Here is a 23,954-nt window from a genome sequence, read left to right as displayed (position 1 = left end):
GTCTGTTGAAGTAACACATCTGTGACACAACATTTCTTCCATCAGCCTAAACCTAGGGTTAAACCGTGTCTGTCGACACAATCTCTTCATTGCATAACATCCCACATGAGCTAGATAATGGTAATACCTCGCCATAGGTGGTAACGAGCTATCTGGCAACTGAGGTCTTCCATCATTTGAAACCCAAACAACATCCTCATCTCTTCTGACACATCCTGGTCTGATCCAACCCTACTGTTCCGCTAATACCACTTCTTCCAGTAATCTCTTAACTTCCTCCCATGTACCTACTGTAGTTAGCAAGAGATTGTAATTTGTCTAATCTGTTCCTTCATTTAGATATTCATCATTGAAATTACAAGCATTTAAGGTACAGTATCTGGCAACCTCTTCTGCACAATTATTTTCCACAGGCACATAATCAGTTCCCTTGCAGTGTGCTGAGCACTTAACAACTGCAATTTGGGCAGGCAGATTTAAAACCTTTAGCAGGTTATACATTGCCTCACCATTTCTAATAGGAGAGCAAGGGGAGGTCATAAATCCCCTCTGTGACCATAACTGTCCGAAGTCGTGAACAACACTAAAGCCATTAAAAGTTACTGGTGAAAATGGTCATCTTCAGCTGGCCTGAAACATAGAATGCTCTTGTAAGGGCAATCAATTTAGCCAAAAATACTCCTTGAAGCCAGGAAGCTTCAACCACACCTCAGACAGTAAAGACTGCACAGGCAGCTCTCAGGTTTCCTTCATGATCTTTTAAACAGGAGCCATCAACAAACATCACACAATCAGATTCAGAACATTTTGTATGTCACGTCTCGTCTTGGTGCACAGTTCAGTGGCATCTAGACAGTAATGCTAAACTTCATTATCAACATAATTTTCATCTCTCACAGGCAAAGGCAGCAGAGATTCACAAAAGGATTGGTATTCACATTTGGAACTTGATTCAAATTAGATCTGGGAACATTTGCCGTTTGTTGGGGCATCGGAGCTTGTAGAACATGTGTCAATTGACCTTGAGGCACATTCAAATTTTATATTCACTGTCTTTGTATATGCTGTGATTGAACCAGGTTGTGTCCCTGAGACTGTACACATTCTCCATTTCGTACGAGATTCTTACTTGCCATTTTATTCAGATTAAAACAACATTCCCTCTTCCAATGGCCCAACTTGCCACACATATGACAAGATTAGTCCTTTTCAAAGTTGTCATATCGACTCCTGTACCCAGGTCCATTGGAACACTTCGTCCTCTACCCTGCTGTTGAAATCCATTAACCCCTTGCATAACTGGAACTCCCTGCTGATAAACTCTCTGTATAGCACCAATATTCACTGCAAACCGTGTACTTTGACTCCTTGTGCAGCTTTCACCTATGACATCGTCAACTTTCCCTTCAATTTCTTCTGTTTCATCTCTAATTCATCACTGCAATATTTTGCATAGCTCAAAATGTCATCAATCAGCTTACTCTGCCAACAAATCAAATACTGCTGAATCGTATTAACCTCAGGCTTCCATCCCTGCACAAATCTAAACATAAAATGCCCAATATCTTTTGCTTCAAAAGTCTCATTGTCACAATATTGTTTGAATGACAGCAACAATCTCTCATACTAAGAGTGTATTGGCTCTTATGACTCGTGTCGTTATGTCAATCTTAACCCAGTCAATGTCTTTAGGAGAGACTTTCAATTTCAATAATGAAATCACTTGATAATACTTCATCACTAATGGAGACAGAACTTTTGTCTCTGGATGTCACATAGGTTCTTTTTCAGGCCAATCAACAGGCACTGCATATGTTACAGTGTAACCAATTTGGTCACACAATGAAAACCCAAATCAGAAATAAAGTTAAAGGGTTTTTATTACAAATTAACACTCAGATTAATGTAGACAAATCTCAAAAACATACTGTAAAGACACAAAATATAATTTGGATAGCCAAATCTTCTGAAGCAATTTAGACAAATTAGCATAAGGCAAACCATGAACTCAGTTAAAGCAATACAGAAAATCAAAAGCAGTGGTGCTCAGAAAATAACTGTTGGTCAGTCCTCTTACACCTGAGTGCAAGTTAAAAGCATCTAAGTAAATAAATTATGGGTAAATAATGAAAATGTCCATGAACTCTAAACTATAAAAAAGGAGAAAGATCTATCTAGAAAAAAACATAAGGATGATAGGTCAGGAGCAGAAATAAGTCAAAAATGAATGGGGTAAGTAAAAAGAAAATATCAGCATATCAGAAGCTCAGTAAAGAGTCTTCTTAGACAGTCAAGTCTAAGCCTAATCCACATTCAGCAAAGCATGCAGACAAAGGAGATAGTCAGAGGTCTGTAACTCTCGAAGCGCAGGGAACATCTGCCTCAAAAACAATCAGTGAAGTCCTAGTTAATACTACAAAATCCAATTAGGTAACACCTTGAATTCACAAGCTCCATTGTATTCTCCTGTCCTATGGTGTAACTTGCAACTTCTGCTTCTTTTCTCATACTAGTGCTAAGAACGTGATTGTTCTTGGCCCTCTGGACATCGTTTGCAACATGTATGATTAAGGGACAGTCATCTTGCACTTGGTCTCTTCATGTTCCCCTTCCAAGATTTTTCCCCAAACTCTCTATTAGTAAAACAATAGAACATCTATTTTCAAACCTACATTTCGTGTGAATGCACCTGTAAAGAAATGACACGTTAGCAGAAAACGAAGAACAGTTTCTCACGTTAAAGAAATTCAGGCCTAGGTATATAAGCGTTTAAACATTATTCAGCACTGCAGACTTAACTTCACATTGTACTTGTGCACATATTACTTTCTACATTTATATAAATTACAATCACATAGATTCAAATAGGATTTCACGTGACAGTTAAAATAAATACAAATCTTTACTAAAACATGAGATTAGATGTGACTGGAAAGTGCATTTCAACATTAAACTATCACACATTAATGCACACATCACATAAATTGTTAATGTTCCTAATGCAAATACTTTCAAATAACAAGAGGATGGTTATGAAAATACATTCAATTATTATATTTCATTTAGTAAGGTTTAAGGCACACTGAATACATTTTTCTTAACACTACAGTGAATGCACTTCAGTACTGATTTCGAGTGCACCACTTTCCATTAGTGTAACATTAAAACACACACTATATTGTTGTAATGCATAAATGCAGGTCATGATTGTGATGTTAGGGGTTGCAGCAAAATCTACGCTGCTCCAGACAGCACAACCCGTGCTAACATTAAGAATCAAGTGCTTAAGGTTTAGTTCCTGGCCCAGTGACGCAGAGCTCATAGAAGGCTGGGCCACAGACCAGCAGGAATAAAATGCCCCAATCACCATGGTTGGGCCCAGTAACCCTTGCCTGCCCTGTGGCCCTCTGAAAGGTGTTCTGACATATCCCTTTAGGATGACCTAAACTTACACTGGAAACAAGTGGAATCTTGCTTTTGGATCTGTCAGCACAATTTAGCGTGTCCCATCAACTACAGCCTACAACAAAGACTCCATCTTGCAATATGAGAAAATGGCTTAAAAGGATTGCCTTCTACCTCAAGGACAGACAACACATGGTATACTTACCACGCTTTATTCACATCAATACCTCACACCCAACACTGATATTCCTCCTGGATTCATCATATCGCCATTATTACTCAACATCTACCTAGCCTCTTAGCAGACATGATTAGATTATTCAATCTCATCTGTCACAACTATGCAGAATATACACAAATCTCTTTAAAAAAAGTGTTTATTTTCTGTTTTTAAATCTGGCTCAACTAGGGGGCTTCCCCTGGTCCCATAGTCGCTCAAGAAGTGCGACCACCCCCCATTATATATATTTTTTTTTTTTTTAAATGCACAAGGAGATGGTGTCCCTGGGGCACAAAGTGACTTGGAGGGGGACTGCAGTAATGGGTTGGAAGCAGAGCCTGCAGCCAACCCCAAGCCACGAGTGGTCAAAGGCGGTGTACGGCATGCAGTTGGCTGCCTGCAAGGGTTGGATGCAGGTGAAGCCCTGCAGCCACCCCCACACAGCCTTAAAAAAAAACCTAGAAATTAATGTAAAAAGAAGCAAAGGTTAAAGTAACATTACAGTTTGGTGAAAATTTTAGAGACAGTGTAACAATTTAAATGTACTTACAACTGAAATTCACCAGTTATAGTTATCTCAAGTAACTATAACTCATGATCTAAGGTAACTATTTATCTCACCCTCACCAAGCATTGCCAATTACCACACATATTACATCACTCCTGACATTGTTGATTACATCATTGAGAGTGCCTCTGCAACAGTTGCAATAACATTATTGATGAGAAAACTGTGCATGGCGGAGCCGCGAGTTATAGTTACCTTAAGGCACGAGTTATAGTTTCTTGAGCTAAGTATAACTAGTGAATTTCAGTGGTTTTGTACATTAGAAACGTTATGTTGTCACTGAAATTTCACCTAACTAGAATTTTGTTTTAATCCCTTGGTTTTTTTGGTGAATTTATATATATATGTCACTTACCCAGTGTACATCTGCTCGTGGCATGTTGTGCTGCAGATTCACATGCTATGCCTTTTGATTCCGACATCTAGTGTTGGGCTCGGAGTGTTACAAGTTGTTTTTATTCGAAGAAGTCTTTTAGAGTCACGGGATCGAGTGACCCCCTCCTCTTTGGTTCCAATGCGCATGGGCATCAACTCCATTATTAGACTGTTTTCCCGCAGAAGGTAAATGAAGGAATGATAGAGTATATAAGTAAAAAAAAAAGAGATGTCCATGCAAATGTAAATGTATATACATATATACAAATGTGTGAACTTAAACGACTACAGGCTTCCGGGGAGGAAGGGAGGTTGCATGTGAATGCGCAGCACAACATGCCATGAACAGATGTACACTGGGTAAGTGACATTTTCCGTTCAATGGCATGTGTAGCTGCAGATACACATACTATGCATAGACTACAAAGCAGTTTGTCCTCCCAAAATAGCGGTGGCTAGCCTGTAGGAGTTGAAGTTGTTTGAAATAATGTTCTTAGAACAGCTTGTCCTACTGTGGCTTGTTGTTGTGATAATACGTCCACAGAGGAGTGTTTAGTAAATGTATGAGGTGTTGACCATGTAGCTGCTTTACATATTTCAGCCATTGGTATATTTCCTAAAAAAGCCTTTGTTGCACCTTTCTTTCATGTAGAATGTGCTTTCAGGGTGATTACAAGTTGTCTTTTTGCTTTGATATAGCATGTTTGTATGCATCTTACAATCCATCTTGCTAAACCTTGTTTTGATATAGGATTGCCTTGTTGTGGTTGTTGGTAAGCCACAAAAAGTTGTTTTGCCTTTCTAAATTGTTCAGTTCTGTGTATATAATACATTAGAGCTCTTTTGAGGTCTAATGTATGTAGAGCTCTTTCTGCCACAGAATCTGGCTGTGGTAAGAAGACTAGCTGTTACACTGTTTGATATGAAATGGTGAGACTACTTTTGGTAGAAATGTTTGGATTTGTTCTTCTTACAACTTTGTGTTTGTGTACTTGGAAGAAAGGTTCCTCAAGAGTAAAAGCTAGAATTTCACTTACTCTTCTTAAATAAGTAATTGCTACTAGGAAGGCAACTTTCCATGCTAGAAATTGAATTTGGCCCAAGTGCATGGGTTCAAAAGGCGGTTCCATGAGTCTTGTAAGCACTATATTTAGATTCCAAGATGGAACTGGTGGTGTTCATGGTGGATTGAAGCGTTTTAAGCCTTCCATGAAAGCTTTAATGACAGGAACTCTAAATAAAGAGGTATGTTGTATATTTTGTAAATATGCAGATATTGCAGTAAGGTGTATTTGTATTGAGGAAAATGCTAAATTAGATTTTTGCAAATGAAGTAAATGGCATACAATATCTTGTATTGAGGCTGTAAGAGTATCTATATCTATAGATTGACAGTAATAGACAAATCTTTTCCATTTGTTTGCATAGCACTGTCTACTAGTGGGTTTTCTTGCTTGTTTAATAACTGCCATACATTCTGATGGGAGTTGTAAATATCCAAATTCTATGACTTCCGGAGCCGAATTGCTAGATTGAGAGAATTGGGGGTTTAGATGTCTGATTTGACCTTTGTTTTGTGTTAACACATCTGGTCTGCATGGGAGTTTGGAGTGTGGTACTACAGATGGATCAAGTAGTGTTGTGTCCCATGGCTGACGTGCCCATGTTGGTGCTATGAGTACCACGTTGAGTGAAGTTTGACGCAACGTGCAGACCAGAAATGGAAGGAGTGGGAGAGGGGGAAAAGGGTAACCAAATATCCATGACCAACTGATCCATAGAGCATTGCCCTTGGATAGGGGATGTTGGTGTCTGGATGCGAAGTTTTGGCATTTTGTGTTTTCGCTTGTTGCGAATAGATCTACGTTTGGTGTTCCCCACTTTTGAAAGTACTTTTGAAAGTACTTTTGAAGTACCGGAGGTTGAATCTCCCATTTGTGTATTTGTTGGTGATTTCTGCTCAGGATATCTCCCAACTGACTGTCTATTCCTGAAATGTACTGCGGTAATAGATGAATTTGATTGTGAATTACCCATTTCCAATTTTTTTGTGCTAGAAGGGACAGTTGGGATTAATGGGTCCCTCCCTGTTTGTTGAGATAATACATGGTTGTCATGTTGTCTGTCTTTATAAGAACATTCTTCTGTGTGAGAAGAGGTTGAAAGGCTTTGAGGGCCAGAAACACAGCTAATAACTCTAAGTGGTTTATGTGTAGCTGTTTCTGTTTGACGTCCCATTGTCCATGAATATTGTGATTGTTTAGGTGAGCTCCCCAACCAATCATTGATGCATCTGTTGTAATTGTGGTTTGAGGCATAGGGTCTTGAAACGACAGCCCTTTGGTTAAATTGCTGCAATTCCACCACTGAAGGGACATATGTGTTTAGCGGTCTAGCAACTCTAGATCTTGGAGTTGACCGTGTGCCTGTGACCATCGTTGTGCAAGGCACTGTTGTAAGGGCCTCATGTTTATTCTTGCGTTTGGAACTATTGCAATGCAAGATGCCATCATTCCTAGGATTTTCATGACAAATCTTACAGTGTATTGTTGATTTGGTTGTATAAGTGGAATTAGATTTTGGAAAGCTTGTATCCTTTGTGTATTTGGATACGCTAGAGCTAGTTGAGTATTTAGGATAGCACCTAAATACGGTTGTATTTGTGCTGGTTGTAGGTGTGACTTTTGGTAGTTTATAGAAAAACCTAGGGTGTGCAGGGTTTCTATTACATAACGTGTATAATTTTGGCATTGTGTACGACTGCTTGATTTTATTAGCCAATCGTCTAGATATGGAAAGACATGGATATGTTGTCTTCTTAGGTAGGCTGCTACTACTGCTAAGCACTTTGTCAATACCCTTGGAGCTGTTGTTATGCTGAAAGGTAACACTTTGAACTGGTAGTGCTTTCCTTAAATGACAAACCTGAGGTATTTTATGTGAACTGGATGGATGAATGGATATGTGGAAATAGCATCCTTGAGGTCCAAGGCTGTCATAAAATCTTGTTTTTGTAGCAGTGAGATAACATCTTGCAGAGTTACCATGTGAAAATGTTCTGATAGGATTTAAAAATTGAGGGGCCTGAGGTCTAATATTGGCCTGAGGGTGCCATCTTTTTTGGGAATTAAGAAAGTATAGTGAATAAACTCCTGTTCCTAGTTGAGACTGGGGAACTAACTCTATTGCTTGTTTGAGTAGTAGAGATTGCACCTCTTTTTGTAACAGAATTGTATGTTCTGGGGTTAAATTGTGATACCTTGGTGGAATATTTGGAGGAGTGGTTATCAATTCTAGGCAATAACCATTGCGGATAATTGATATCACACAGTTGTCTGTGGTGATATTTTGCAAATGTCTGTGGAACTGCTGTAGTCTTCACCCCACAGGAGACTTGTGGAGTGGAAGGGAGTGAGAGAAGTCACTGTTTTGTCTGTGTTTCCGGCTGTTTAGAGGTTTGGAATATACCTCTATTTCTAGAGTATTGTCCTTTAGATGTGCCTCTAAACCCACCTCACTGGTACTGGGTTTGGTAAGTTGGTTATGATTGGGAAGTTGATGCTTCTGAAGGTTGTGGTCGGAAACCTCCTCGAAACTGAGGCTTACGAAATGACCCTCTATATGGTGTAGAATAGAGTGCACCCATTGCCTTGGCTGTGTCTGAGTCTTTTCGTAGTTTTTCGATTGCTGCGTCTACATCTGGCAGAAAAAGATGTTCCTTATCAAAGGGTATGTTTAACACAGACTGTTGTATTTCTGGTTTAAAACCAGAGGAGCGCAGCCAGGCATGTCTTTGAATAGTGACTGCTGTGTTCACACTCCTTGCAGCGGTATCAGCTGCATCAAGGGCAGATCTTATTTGGGTATTATTAATAGCTTGCCATTCCTCTACTACATGTTGCGCCCTTTTCTGGAGCTCTTTTGGGAGATGCTGTATGATATCTTGCATCTCATCCCAATGGGCTGTATCGTAACGAGCAGCAGTGCCTGGGAATTAGCTATCCTCCATTTATTTGCTGCTTGAGATGCAACTCTCTTTCCTGCAGCATCAATTTTTCTGCTTTCCACATCAGGAGGGGATGCATTTCCTGAGGACTGACTATTCGCTCTTTTTGTTGCAGCCCTAACCACTATTGAATCAGGTGGCACCTGATGAGTGATGTAATCAGGGTCAGAAGGTGCGGGTTCATACTTTCTCTATTCTAAGTGTTATTCTTGCTTTCACAGGCTCATTCAATATTTGGTCTGCATGCTTTACCATGCCTGGTAGCATTGGGAGGCATTCGTACCTAGAATGGGTTGAAGATAATGTATAGAACAAAAAGTCTTCCTCTAGTGGTTCTGTGTGCATTGTAACCCCATGATAGGCCGCAGCCCTGGCTATCACCTGATTATCTACTGTAGTATCTTCAGGTGGAGATGGTTTAGAGAGATAGGTGTCTGGGTCGTTGCTTGGAATGGGACCAGGGTCGTAAAGGTCCCATGGATCAACAGTGTCTTGTTGTGAGTCAAAAGAATGCACTGGTGTAGGACTTATTTAAGGAGAGGTAGGTAGGTGTAGAGAATGAGGAGGAGAATGAGAAGGAGAACACTGAGGAGGTGCTGGCTGCTCTTTTTGTTTTGACACTTTAGCTGGGGGCTGCGCAGTGTCCAATTCCTCTTGAAATCCCAGCTTTCTCTTTGTTTTTAAAGGAGGTGCTGTGATGATTCTCCCTGTTTGTTTATGGATGTGTATCCTAGACTGTCTCTCATCCATAATTAGAAGGACTGGTTCAATCTCGGTCTCTCCCTCAGAGGTTTTATGGCTTTCTCGCAGTCTTTTGGAAAGTCCTTGTTCCTCTGTATAACCTGCCTTTTTCGGTTCCAAAGTGTGATGTTTTTTCGGGATCGAAAATGATGAGGAAGGTCTCGGCTCCGAAACTGTTTTTCTAATTTTCGACTCCGAAAATTGTTGATGTCTACTGGAGACTGAAATGGAGCTTTTAATAGTCTTTGTCGACTCCGAAGTCGTCGGAGGCATGGCCTTTTTTGGTGCCGAACCTGAGCGTTGGTCACCGACAGTCTTTTTTTGGGCCGAGCCATGGCCTTCGGGCAGTGGCGTACCCAAAGTCTTCCGTTGTTTCTTATGTGGGGGTGCAGGGGCAGATGTACTTACATGCTGGCCGGCTGCGACCGGTCTGTCTTCCTCAGATCCCTGCTCCGACTCTGTGTCTCGGATAGGGTAACTGTCTGCATTTGTTCCTCTTCTGTAACGTCGAAATGTTCTCCGCTCTTCGACGCCATTTCCAGCCTTCTTGCTCTTAGGTCCATAAGAGTCTTTTTCGATTGGAACGATCAACAGGTCGCGCAGTTTTCCTCCCCATGGTCTGGAGAAAGGCAGAGGTTGCAAACCAGATGTTGGTCTGTGTATGGATACTTAGCATGGCACCGAGGGCAGAATCGGAATGGAGTCCAATCTATGAGGCTCTCCACGCGGTCGGCCCGAATAGGCCAGAGTTAGGTGCACGCGCCCCAAAGGGCGAAAAAAGTTGTTTTCCGGCGGTACTGCTGTTTCGATGGAAGATAAATAACGCGATCTATACAATACCGACGAAAAGGAAGGAGAGAAAACACGTCCGAACCCGACGACGGAAAGACAACAATCTAACAATGGAGTCGATGCCCATGCGCAACGGAACCGAAGAGGAGGAGTCACTCGATCCCGTGACTCTAAAAGACTTCTATGAAGAAAAACAACTTGAAACTCTCTGAGCCCAACACTAGATGTTGGAATCGATATGCATAGCATGTGTATCTGCAGCTGCACATGCCATCGAACACACACATATATATATATATATATATATATATATATACACACACACACACACACACATATATGTATATATATATATATATATATATATATATATATATACACACACACACACACACACACACACACACACACATGCTTACATATACATACATACACACATACACACAAATACAGTAGAGGTGATGTTATTATAAATCTACTGGGAAGAGACTGTTGGAATGGCTTGGAAGGGGAGGACGTGAGAGGGTGGAGGAACAGAATAGGATGAGGGCAGCCAATCTGCAAGACTTACAAAGGGATTAACCCATTTAAATACAGGTGATAGATGCAAGGAGAGGCTCATATGGTGAATTCATCAAAATGGGCAGGGAATGAGGAGCTAGTGCTAGGTACGGAACAAAAAGAAAGTGGAGGTTGACAAGCTGTGAAACAGCAGGGAAGCAAGTGGCAATAGACAAGGCAAAGGAGATTGATGCAAAGACAATCAAGGGTAAGGGAATGATGGGGATGGGATAGGAAAGTCCTAGATAAAATCATAACGCAGACAGCAAGGGTAAATAACACATTATAAAAAAGGTAAAGTACAGAGTTTTTTTTTTTTTTTTTTTTTTTTTTTTAAAGTATTCACACTTCTTCTTCACAACTCCCCGCCTATGCTGCCGAATGGGAGGGTTGCTGAAAAACAAGGCTGTCCATCCCTGACTTCACCCAATGGCTATGTCTTCCACCACCCCTTGACTTACGCTTTATTGCACCCCTTTCTTTCTCCCTTTCTCACTGTTCTATTTTCTCTTCCTCCTTTTTCCCTTTTGTGCCATTCACTCTCTTGCTGTGGGTCTAAGAGTAAATTTTAATAAAGTCCAGGTCCCCAAAAACTAAACCCAGTGCCAACGACCAAAAGAAATTAGGCACCAGGGACACAACAGATGTGGCACTGGTAGCTCAAGAATTACAAACAAAGAGGCTGTGCACTAGTGTGTTAAGGGAATCCAAGGGTACAAGACGGGCCAGTTGGCAGAGTAACATAGCAACAGAAGTCAATCAACCCAGAGTAACAGAGACAGGAGGAGGAAAAAAGAATGAGTAAAATAGTGCTGAAAGCACCAAAAAAAGTAACGCAGAGTGGCAACAGCATCAGTACTAATATCAAATCAACACTAAAATATTCAGAAAAACAGAATAAGAGTTAAAAGAACAAAGTGGGTGGTAAGGACCACCCCAATACATATCACAAAATATGAGTCCAATGGTGTGTAAAATCATATATAGGTTTATGTAAAATCGGTCTTGAAGCTGGAGGGCATACCCATCATATAGTGTGCTATGCAGGTGATCTACTTTTATTCCTCCAGGACGACCTGGGTGACTTGAGGGGTTCCCGTGGCATGCTGGACCAAGATGGGTCCCTACTGGGGCTCAACATTAAATAGCGCAAGTCCTGCCTGTTTCCAATAGATGACACCAGACACCTCTCAGAGGACTTGGGACCCCTGGTGTGGGAACCCACTTCCTTTCAATATTAAGGAGTCAGAATGTACTATGATCGAAATGACTGTCTCAAAGGAAATGTAGGTAGGGCGATCAGCTTCCTCAGGGCAGGGGCTGAATTTTGGGGGACATTGCCCCTGTCGGTTACAGACAGGGTAGCCCTGCTGAAGATGGTGGTACTGCCCTGCATGCTTTACTTCTTTACAACTCTCCCAATCTAGATCCCAGACTCCTACTTTTGTCACATAAAAAGGATTATCACAGGCTTTACCTGGAGATCGGGCATATACCTGGGCCACCCTGCAGCAATCGGGGACGGAAGACGGGCTGGCTGTCCCAGATTTTGAGGATACTACCTGATGGCACAAATGCAGTGGCTTACGCAGTGGGTAGCTAAGAGACATGGACCGGACAGAGAAATACCACATCAACTCCAGAGGAGACTAAGCTGATTCTAACCCTGCTGGGCCTTCCATTGCCTGATGCCAGAAATACTACCGAATTCCCAGTAGTATGACGGTGTTGGATTTGCAGTCTTCATAAGGCTTGAATTTGGGTCCCTTATTTGCTGGATATTCCGCTCAAATTCCTTGAGGAACTGCCCCATGGGGTAGAGTGGAATGACTGGCAGCTTGGTGGGAGGCAGGAATAACTACAGTGGGGGTCCTTTTTGAGGATACAAGGATGGAGTACTCCTTCCCTTTGAAGAATTGCAGCTGCATTATGACCTACCACACAGGGGCACTTCCTCTTACACAGTGCGGTCACTGCAGTATCCGCAAGCACTGGGGTCCGGCATAGCGGAACTGACGGCAGTGGCTGACTACCAGTACATCCTGATGGCGTCTAGGACATTTAGGATGGTCACTTCTTTACACAAACATTATCGGAGAGATGTTCTGGCCCCGGCTGACCACCGTGAAAGTGGGAGGCGGATTTCAACCTGGCCATAGGTGACAGATTAAGACACCAGCTTGTGTAACGCCACTAAAGCAACCAGAAACACCAGGTTTAAACTTATCAACCTCTTCATAGTACACAGGGCACACCTCAGCCCCGGGATACTCAATAGGCATTTTTTACCATTAGAAATTGCATGCCCCGCTGCGGAGAGATGGGAGTGGAATTCTACCATATGTTTTGGGGTTGTCCAGAGTTAACAGCTTATCTGGGGGGCGTCTCTACTAGCATACAAGTTGAGACTCCTTGTGTGACCCAGCGCTGACTCCTGGGGTGGTTCCCAAACACAGCTAAGAATAAAGTCAACAGCCGCTTCCAGGACCTGCATTCATTCTTGCAAAGAGGGAGATTGCTAGGAACTGGAAGAGCCCGAGGGGTTCTAGTCTTAAAGCATGTAAGCAAGAGTTTCGGAAGTGGGCATATTATGTTGAGGTGAGACTTTAGGAGGCGAGGGGAGGGAGGGTATCAATAGAAGTGGTGCAGGTCTGAAGGGGTCTTTGTGAATTCCATGAGTGACTCAGAGGTCTGGCCACTAGAGGCTGATACTAACTGCCGCAGGCCGAGCTTGTCACCTGCAAGTAATAGCTCACAAATGGGAGTGTAATACAGGGTTACCCTATTCCTCAATTTAACTTGATGCACCATGAGGAAGGGGTGAGGGGAGGGGGAGTCTGAGGTAGGTCAAAGAGCACATTAAATGCGAGTTTGAGATGGTCTGATAAAAGGTGATTACAATCGATGACTATTGCATTGTCATTCGTGCATGCTCACTCGGATGTTTTAGTTGATTAGAGGCATTGGTGCTCTGACTTAATGTAATATGTACACCACTGACAGGTCTGTGATTGGACAACAACATTGTCCTGTAATCGATTGTTGTGATCAGACTTCTTGAAAATGCAATAAAGTTAGTTTAAAAAAAATCTATGTTTATGGAAAGCAATGTCTTTTTACCCAGAAATGAAAGTTTTGAGTATGGGTGTTTATGGGACGAGTGGGTGTGCTGAGCTTTTGCTGAATGCAGTTGAGTGAATGAAGGTATGTTAATGAGGGGCGCACAACACACTTCTCATTTTCCACAATGTTCTTTAGTATGCACGTTTCGGATTTGTTCAATGATTTTGAGTAGGACACACTTAAGGAGGTTCCATTGTTACACTAACAGTAAGGAAACGTCTTACTAAGGTGCCTCAACGAATGACAAAGGATTCACTGTTCAAAAAGCAAAGCGAAAATGAATGCTCTGGATCTTTTTATGTACCATAGTATGCATTTCAGCTCTGAAATGGAACTGCTAACACTGTTTGAACTACTGTAATTCGCATAAATGTAATACGGTCATGACAAACCCACTATGATGATTTGGGTTTTAAAAATTAACTAAGTGATACTTCAATAGGCCATGCCCTGATCTATTGGCAATTGTAATGCAAGCCCCTTAATACTTTCTATTTAGGTGTTGGTAAAAGCAAAGTCACGTGTAGCATTTATTAAGTCTACATAATACAGGTTGTTATAGAAATATCGTTAAATATGCCTTGGAAGGAGGGTGGTGGACTCAGAACTATTACATTTGTAACAGAGGATTTCTAGCAAGGAGCATATCGCCGTGTTTTGGGAAGGCATTAATGCTCGACACAAATAAAAACAAAAATGGTTTGTGAATACAAAGTCCATGGAAATTTTAAGAGGCACTCGTTTCACTGAATTTAATTGCGTTAAATAATTTGGGTGGTGGTTCTCAATCCATCAAGGTGGATCAAAGTTTTCATCAGAAAATTATACCAGTGACGCCTCTTCGTGCGTAGTACTGCCCATGGGCAAGAGAAATACCGCTGGCTCAAATAAGTATCCCAAACTGAAAGCTGGCAGTAGCTGCTTCTACCAGACACTAAGGGGGTCATTCCAAATCTGGCGGGTGGCGGAGGCCGCCCGCCAGACTTCCCCCCTCCGAAATACCGCTCCGCGGTCGAAAGACCGCGGAGGGTATTCTAAGTTTTTCCCTGGGCTGGCGGGCGGTCGCCAAAAGACCGCCCGCCAGCCCAGGGAAAAACTCCCTTCCCACGAGGATGCCGGCTCGTAATCGAGCCGGCGGAGTGGGAAGGTGCGACGGGTGCTGTTGCACCCGTCGCGTATTTCACTGTCTGCCAAGCAGACAGTGAAATACTTGTAGGGGCCCCCAGGGGCCCCGCGACCCCCCCTACCGCCATCCGGTTCCGGGCGGGCGGACCGCTGGGAACTGGATGGCGGTAGGGGGGGTCGGAATCCCCTCGGCGGCGCAGCTAGCTGCGCCGCCTTGGAGGATTCCAAAGGGCAGCGGTACACTGGCGGGAGACCGCCAGTGTTGCCGGTCCGACCGCGGCTTTACCGCCGCGGTCGGAATGCCCTTGGGAGCACCGCCGGCCTGTCGGCGGTGCTCCCGCGGTCCTCCAACCCGGCGGTCATTGACCGCCAGGGTTGGAATGACCCCCTAAGTCCTTTTTTCACTTACTGGATTCCTCTGCCCTCAGCACAGCACTGCACTGTACCCAGAACTATTACTATTTATACCCAGGTTCATTGCGTTGCACCACAATAGAGAAGAAGCCACCATGCTGAATACCTACATTTGAAATCAGGCAAAACTTTACTAGTTAGGCCAATAATGATTAGCGGCTTCAACTCTGTTACCTCTCATCAAAATAAAACTCTTCTAAAATTGTGTTCATTGTGAATACTACTCACTCTGCACAGAATGAAAACATTTTAGATATTCCGTAGTAAGCAAAGGTTGTGGCAGTTCTCTGATGAACAGCTTTAAAATGCTTGCCGCATCATGCTGCTTCACGCTGTCCCAGCTGAAGAAACCTTCATTGAACTTGGCCTCCAGTTCTTGGCAGATATTCTTAAAGGGAATGGAAGAAACCATCATCACTTAAAAAGCACAAAAGTGATAACCATATAAATAAACACATACTAAACAGTAACGTTAAATCCAGATCACAAAATTAACATGAAGACAAACCAATGGTCAATTTAGGCTAATGTGATAAAATCACTACTCCACAATACGATTTAATTGGTAGCACAAGACAATAGCAACGGCACGGATGTTCAAGTTAAAAAGAAATTCAAAAGCACACAGAATAGCCATGATACCACCGCTTTAGAACACAGGAAATATATACATTTTCCTCCAGTGTAAAACTTGGAAACGGATTAAACGGCTATGGACAAAATAGTTGGGTGCCTCAATGGGAAGAACACATTTCCTAACAACTGGTTCCTCCATTAAAGCTAGATTAATGTTTTCTAGGTAACACGTCAAGATTCATCATAAATAAGTCTATGTAAATCACGATTGAGTATAAAGGTCAGATAACTACTTGACTAGCCTCCTTTTTAAAACTAAGTAGAGTCGGTTTACTGATAATATAGTCTTCTTATAACTGTATGATGCATGCTCGTCCCCTTGGCATAACCTTCAATGTAAGGCTGACGTCGGCATTACATTATCAGTTTTAAGCCATCCATCAAAATCATATTTTTCAATTAGGATCTGGATAGTTTCAGCTTTATTATGTGTTCACTGGGTTTCACTCAAAATCCCTAAGGCATAAGCCTGCAACTGAATAAAAATCTTCAATAACAACTTAGGAAATCGTAAACCCAACAGCTTGGATTTCTGATTTAAGGACGAAAACCGAGCTCTTGATGCAACAATTCAATTCCATTTGCGTTTGAGCAATCGTAAAGCCTCTTTTCAGTATTTAATTTCAAATCATCTTCCAATATCAGTGGTGCAGCCCTGTGCGGGGTCCCTTGAGTCTCACGTATTTCACAGATAATCATTGGCCTTGGGCTGAATAGGCCCCTGAATGGTTGGAGACCCCTTGAGGGGGACTGGGCTTACTCTTGCAAGCTCACGTGAAATGCAAAAATCCTGATCAACATCAAAAACAGGATCAATCCTATACCTAAGTATAATGATTAATAATTTTTTATCCAAGACAGGAGGAAGATACCCCGAGTACATTGGATGAAAGTGAAGCCTACCTTCCAGGTCCCAGTGTTGGTATTCTTTTTTTTTTAAATTAAGAATGTGGACTCCATGTTTCCTATCCTAATATGTTCAGATAAAATAATTTAAGCCCAATTAACACTGCATATGCTGCAGTGTGCTTAACACTTTGATCTGGTCACCCTTTACGTTTAACTTCTGCATTGAGTCACTGTCAGATCTTTCAGATGGTATGGGAAGAGCCCTCCATCAATAGGTAGATGACATACATCTCAGACATGTCCACCTATGAACCTCCCTGAACTTAAATTTTGCATTACCCTATCTTCGTGAAATGAAACCACACTAAAACATAATTTTTCCTGATGTCATCTTTCTCATACAGCTAACCTGTCCATGATAGTATTGGGCATGTCGACCGCTTAGAACTACCTCAACCACATTAAAACAGACAGTTTCTTGATCTTATCCTCCAGTTTACATATCCATGACTTGTGCTACACCTGATCCAGATGGTATCTCCCTCTTATGTCGCAGAGTCAAACCTCAGGCTTTCTGACAGATACCTTCCTGGGCTTCACACCTGCACTTACATAACATACAATGCCAACAGAGTTCAGTTAATAATCTTTAAGAGAATTACATCTTTTGAGAGTGTAGAGATTTTGCTCTAATTGTTAAATCCCAGAAGATCTAAAGTCTTGATTAGGTCAAAAGCATACTATTTTACATTCCTTTCTTTTCACTCTCTTATGTAAAAGTCTAGGAATACCACCATATACCACCATATAACCCTTGTGCTCGTAGATCATCCTCAGCTGAACAAGTCTTCATTCAGGTCATTCTCGCTGCGTATTCTTAAATCTATAAAATTATTACATACAATAGCCCTCTGAATGTTTCATTGACAAAGGTCACATTTCTACTTGCAGTTAAGTTCAGGACTTGCATCAAGGCTATTCAACCCTTTGAACTGAAAGTGATTTCAGCTCTCACGGGCGCGGGGGTAGGAGGAGGTTGGAGCGGTCTCCATTCCATGATCAGGACAGAATGAAGCTCGCATATCCAATTTGCCGGGGAACACTTTAAACTGTATGTTTTGTTTCCCACCTGTGGTGCTCAAGCAGTTTCCAATGAACATAAGTTTTACAGACTTTATTTGTTTAAATGCAGGGGCACCGAGCATCAGATTGAAATCAAGCCCCCCCCCTTTACTTCAGCAAGCCCTGATTTACCACATAGGCTTGTTCCCCTTTACAAAAGAGCAACACCAGCTTCAATTATTTTATCAAAAGCACAACGACGTTTTCAGGCTTTAAAATCATAAGAGGCACACTTCGACTCAAACATTGTAAAATAGACGGCAAAGTCTGACTATTTACAAACTACAAACTTAATCCCTTACTTGCCGGGGACAAGCTGGTTACATCCTTGGCCACGGTTGTTGTGTGCCAAGGACGTAACCAGCTCGTCCTGCAACTGGCCTACAGGGGGAGCGCTAGTGCGCTGACCTCATCAGAGGTCGTCTCATAGCGCTAGAAGCTCAGCTTCCAGCGCAATCAGAAGAGAAATGCTTTAATTTCTCTTCCGATAGGGGGGCTTTTCCTTTCCTTTCATGTCTCTCTGAGCACTTCTGCAGCACGATTGTAAAGGGATCGTGCTGCAGAAAAGCCCACTAGATAGCAGGGAGTTTTTTTTAAATGTAAACACTGAATGCCCCTGGGGGGTGTTGTTTTAAGGCCTCCCCCCTAAACCCCCTTGGGGGCAGATCAGCTTATTTTATTAGCCTTTTAATTAGGCTAATCTGCCCCCAAGGGGGGCAGAAACTGCTAGACACATGGGATTTTTTTGGGGGACAATTTCACAAAAAAGGAGGGACACCCTAGGCAGGGTCGCTCCAGGGGGGGCAAATTTATTTGAGGCCATTTCTGCCCCCCCCATGGGGGCTGATCGGACTATTTTAATAAGGCCGATCTGCCCCAAGAGGGGCAAAAACTACTAGGCAAGAGAGATTTTTTTATTTTTTACAGATGGGGCCCCCTTAGACAAGGGTCGCTCCCCTTGGGGGGGGGGGGGCATGATTTTACGTCATTTCTGCTTCTCCTATTTTTTTTAGGCCAATCTGCTCCCAAGGAAGTCAGAAAACACTAGACACCAGGGATCTTTTTTGCGCCAATTTCACGCATGGGGAGCGACCCCTTAGGCAAGGGTCTCCTTGGGGAGGGGGAGCACATTTATTTTAGGCCATTTCAACCCCCCCCCCCCTTGGGGGCACATGAGCCTATTTTATTAGGCCAATCTGGCCCAAGGCGGAAACCACTACACAAGGGATATTTTTTGGTGATAAATTCACCAAATGGGAGCGACCCCTTAGGCAGGGTCGCTTCCCTGGGGAGCAAATTTATTTTAGGCCATTTCTACACCACTTGGGGGCAGATCAGCCTATTTTAATTTGTCGATCTGCCCCCCAAGGGGAGCAGAAACCACTAGGCACCAGGGATTTTTTTTTTTTTCACAGATGGGCAGAGACCCCTTAGGCAAAGATCGCTCCCCTGGTGGGCAAATTCATTTTAGCAAAACAAAAGGATGATGGACGGAGTGCTGAACAATGCAAACACTCACCCCCAGTCACAGATCTGGGTTTAATCCATTGTTCTTTTGCTCACCATGCCACCCCAGTGTGGACCCAGCCATATGCAAATCAGTCTTGACCCTGTTCCTTATGGGAACAGTCCAGCCCGAACTGCCAGGCCAGGTCCACCCTGGGCCGGAAACAAGCATCCTGGGACCGGTTTCAGGGTATCCAGGGAAGGCTGTGGAAAACTCTTGGCATGGAAAACCAGATCAGACCGCTCTAAGAATTTAATTCCGCTTGTTAAATCAGAGATTACGGGAGCTGTATGCACAACTAATCCCGAGAAGACCAGCACTCTGCTGTAACATTTGAAATGTCTGTAAAGGAGTATCTGGAAGCGCTTCATCTCCCTCAGTTAACAGTATCAAATCAGAACCAACTTGTGAGAGAAATAGATCCTGGGGAGGTGAGAGCAGCGATTTTGAATTTAAAGAAGGGGAAGGCTCCGGGTCCAGATGGTCTGCCTAATGAACTATATAGAAATCTTTGAGAGGAGTTGGTTACTATTTTGACAGAATTGTTTAATTTCCTTTTACAGGAGGGGGTGGATATGCCCAGGTCTTGGAGTGAGGCAGTCATGAGCCTCCTTTTGAAACCAGGGAAAGATCTTGCTCTTTGTGGCTCATACAGGCCAATTACCCTGCTGAATTCAGATTATAAGATTTATACGCATATTTTGTCTAACAGGCTTGAGAGTGTGATTTGCGATTTGATTCATGAGGACCAAAAAGGGTTTGTCAGAGGTAGATACTTGATTGAATTGACTCACGATTTACTGGGTGCGGTTAACCTGGCGACCTCTGAAAAATTTCCCCTATCTGTCCTTACGTTTGATGCAGCTAAAGCTTTCGATCATGTAAATTGGCGTTTTCCACAACGTGTAATGGAGGCCTTTGAGATGGCCCCGAAATTTATTAAGGCAATTCAGGTTATTTACAAAGACCCATCAACTCGTATCTTGGTTAACGATAAGTTATCTTCCAGATTTAGGATCCAGAGAGGGACGCAACAAGGTTGTCCACTATCTCGCTCCTTTTCAATTTATATATTGAACCTTTAGCAGCTAGAATTAGGGCGGATATAGCGATCCCTCCTTTTCAATGTATGGGCTGGGAGAAGAAGATTGCTTTATATGCTGACGATCTTATGATATACACTGGAGACTTGACGCAGGTGTTTTCTAGAATTTTATTACATTTAAAGGAATACAGAGAAGTTTCGGGCTACTCTGTTAACGCAGAGAAAACTGAGATTATGTGTTGGAATACTACCTTTGATAGTCCGCTGGTCAAGCAACAGATTAGAGACCTGGGTTTTCAAGTTATTTCTAATCTCAATGAACTGGCCAGGGTTAATTTTGATAAGCTCTGTAAGTAGTCTCGTAACTTACTTAAGACCTGGGCCGGGCTCCCTCTCTCTTTTATTGGTAGAGTAAATATCCTTAAGATGATTATTCTTCCTAAATTTACATTCTTGTTTAACACGATCCCCTTGGAATTCACGAAGAGATGGTTTCAGAAGATGCAAGCCGATTTAACTTTGCTTGTTTGGTCTTCAAGAGGTGTTAGGATTGCCTGGCAAAAACTATGTAGGCCCAAGGGGAATGGGGGGGGGGATAGCAGCTCCTGATTTTTATAAATACTACTTAGCTTTTCACTTGAAAAATGTTAGGATTTTGCTACGCGATAGGTCTGAATATACGTTCTTTTGGGGTGCAGTGACTTAAGAGTTTTCAGTGGCTGGTAGTTTTTTCTTATATAAGTTCGGTCACCCAAAAGTTTTCAAAAAGATCCGACTGAAGCTTCTTAAAGACACTGCTACAGTATAGTGGTTGGTATGCCAAATTCTCCACATTTACTATTACAGTCCCAGGGCTCCGGTCTGGGATTCCCCTGGCACTCCTGAGTTTCTTCTAGATAAACTGGCTTTGGTGCTAAAGGGGGTGACGAAATGGGGACAACTTTTGAAGGATGCGAAGCTGGTGCCCTGGTCAAGTTTGGAGGAATTAACAGACCATGAGCTTTCAAGGTTCAAGTATTTACAATTAGCAAGTTGAGAGGCATCTCTTCAGGAGAAAGGGGGAGTGTATAATCCTTTGGAAGAGAAATTATCCTCGATCTTGGTACATAAAGAAGTTTCTGTTTGGTATCAGGCATTGCTTGATGCGTCAGATTCAGCGGTCTTGCCACTTTAGCAGAGACAGGGAGAGCTCTTCCCAGATTTGGATTTAGCGCATATTTGGGAAAGGTCAAGCTCTCGGCTTTGGTCGGTAACTAGATCAGCCGCTTTGAAAAAAAATCAACTGTTTACGATGCATAGGGTTTACTGGTTTCCTCTGAGTCTGTCCACTGTGGCGAAATCAGAAAAAAAGTGTACATGATGTGGGGAGCCTAATGCAAACGATATACATATGTTTTGGAACTGCCCAAATCTAGGTATTTTTTGGTCAGGGATTAATGGTTTTCTTAAGCAATTTATAAGTTCTGAAGTGGAAGTGACTCCCTCTCTAGTATTTTTTGGTGTCTCCCGAGTTGTGAGGTTTTTTTTCGGAGTATTTGTCACTTGTATGATACACTGCACATTAGGGATCTTCACCTGACTGAACTCACTATGCACAAAATAAATATTTTAAAAAAATTATGATTTTATTTCTGTACATTTTCTCCTTTCAGGTTCCTGTGATAAGCATAGATTCCTATTGGGTTATAAGATATGGTTTTAGGTATATTTTGGTCCTGACGAATCGCAACAATCTTAATTGACATCTTTTGCGAGAAACTTGTTGACCAGTACAGTAGTAGCATGGTGATTTCTGTGCCTACTTTTTGCTTTCCCTGAATTTTGGGACTGCTGACCCTTTCTTAATTTTTGTTTCTTTTGAGGGTGGATTAGACATCATTCCTAATTATTACCCGCATTTGGTTTTTAATCATGACAGAGGTCGTTGTTTAATTAAAATAATCTCTCTAGACATCTAGCCATATTTATCCTCACACACCCAAATACCAATCCCATTTTCCGCCATTTACTAACCAGCATTTCTACATTCAAAAGATCTCTGGCAAAGAGCCCCGCGAGGGGCCCGTCAGGCATTGCAGTGACGGCCTGACGAGGAGCAAAAGCTCGATGATGAAGCATGTCACCATTTGGTGAGTGAGGGCTCTTGTTCTATATCAAATTGATTCTTTGGATCCTGTTGTTTCTTTAGAATCTGTACAGAACCCATTCTTTGGAACTGTGTACCCTTGTCTTTTTTGAAGGTTAATGGGAGTATCGTACACAGGACCAGTTCAAAACACTCCCGATATACTAGCCCTTTCTTAGTTGTTTTTGGTCTATGAATATTTCCGCCTTCTTTTCACACCAAGTAGTCCAATGATTATTTCCGCCTCCTTTTTTCCCCCCTCTTCCCTTCTGCTTTTTCCTCCTCGCTCACGGATTTGCGGTTGGATTAGAGCATCTACTTGGGTTCTAACCTGGTTTACGGGGTTACCATGTTTGATGTCGGTTGATGACCCTCGTGTAGTGTGGCGGGATTTTCTTATGAGGACAAAAAAAAACTAAACAAAAAAAAAAACTGCTGAGTTCCATTTTCTTTCATCTTCTGATGTCTTGTCCTAGAGCACTTTAAGCTTCCTCAAAGTTTGAAATTAATGAACACAAAATAATTTACATTATAATTTTCTGTTTTACGTCACTCTTTTACATCTGAATTGATACTTGATTCCCAGTATTCTCATATCTCTTCCACTGTTACGGGTGGCACACTTGACTGTTAAAAGCTCTTTAAATTGCTGCAATGCCTTCAACAGATTCATAATATATGTTCCATTGCAGATCAGATTACCAGAAAATGTCACAAAGCCCGTTTGGACCACTCCAAAAGCATACTCGCTGTCAGTTTAAATATTAACATTCAATCCATCAGACAAGCAGCATGCTCTCATTAGTGCATTTACTTCTGCTACTTGTTGTGAAGTGGCATCACACAAGAATGCTGTTTCCATGATATTTAATATGGTGCAGGCTGTTTATGCTGCTCTCAATGTACCATGATAGTCCCAGACAAAACCCATCCACAAACAGAGTCAAATCAACTAGTTCAAGAGGTACATGTTGTGTCTGGTCTTAGTTGTCTCATCAATGCGATCTTGATCACAGCCCTCATCATTAGTGTCTAAGTCTGCCATTGGCAAAAGTGTTGCGGAATTCAGGGTATTGCATCTTCTAAATGAAATGTTATCAGCCGGTAAGATTGTTTACTTATATTTAATTGGACTGACGTTTGTCAAATACTGAGTTCATGTATGAGTCAGCATAATATCAGCTGAGTGATTGACTAATACAATGACCACATGATAGATGCGTTTACCTTTGTATAAACATGTTCTGCTGCACTTGAGTTATATAGGCTTATTCTCATGTATATGCATGACCTTTTGTTTGATATTTGGGAAGTACTAAAAGTGCTGACTTCTTTTGGCA

General features: G+C 42.2%; 1 protein-coding gene across 1 annotated transcript in view; it reads right to left on the bottom strand.

The window, feature by feature from the left end:
* Positions 1 to 23,954, bottom strand: part of ARHGAP18 (Rho GTPase activating protein 18) — a 544,764-nt gene that overhangs the window by 153,040 nt on the left and 367,770 nt on the right. Inside the window, exon 9 of the mRNA XM_069234821.1 lies at positions 15,559 to 15,718. Coding sequence (XP_069090922.1) covers positions 15,559 to 15,718 — 160 coding nt within the window. The remainder of the gene's footprint in view (positions 1 to 15,558; positions 15,719 to 23,954) is intronic.

The sequence above is a fragment of the Pleurodeles waltl genome, chromosome 5 (assembly GCF_031143425.1).
Source record: "Pleurodeles waltl isolate 20211129_DDA chromosome 5, aPleWal1.hap1.20221129, whole genome shotgun sequence".
Taxonomy (NCBI): Eukaryota; Metazoa; Chordata; class Amphibia; order Caudata; family Salamandridae; genus Pleurodeles; species Pleurodeles waltl.
This window is presented reverse-complemented; position numbering and strand designations above follow the sequence as displayed.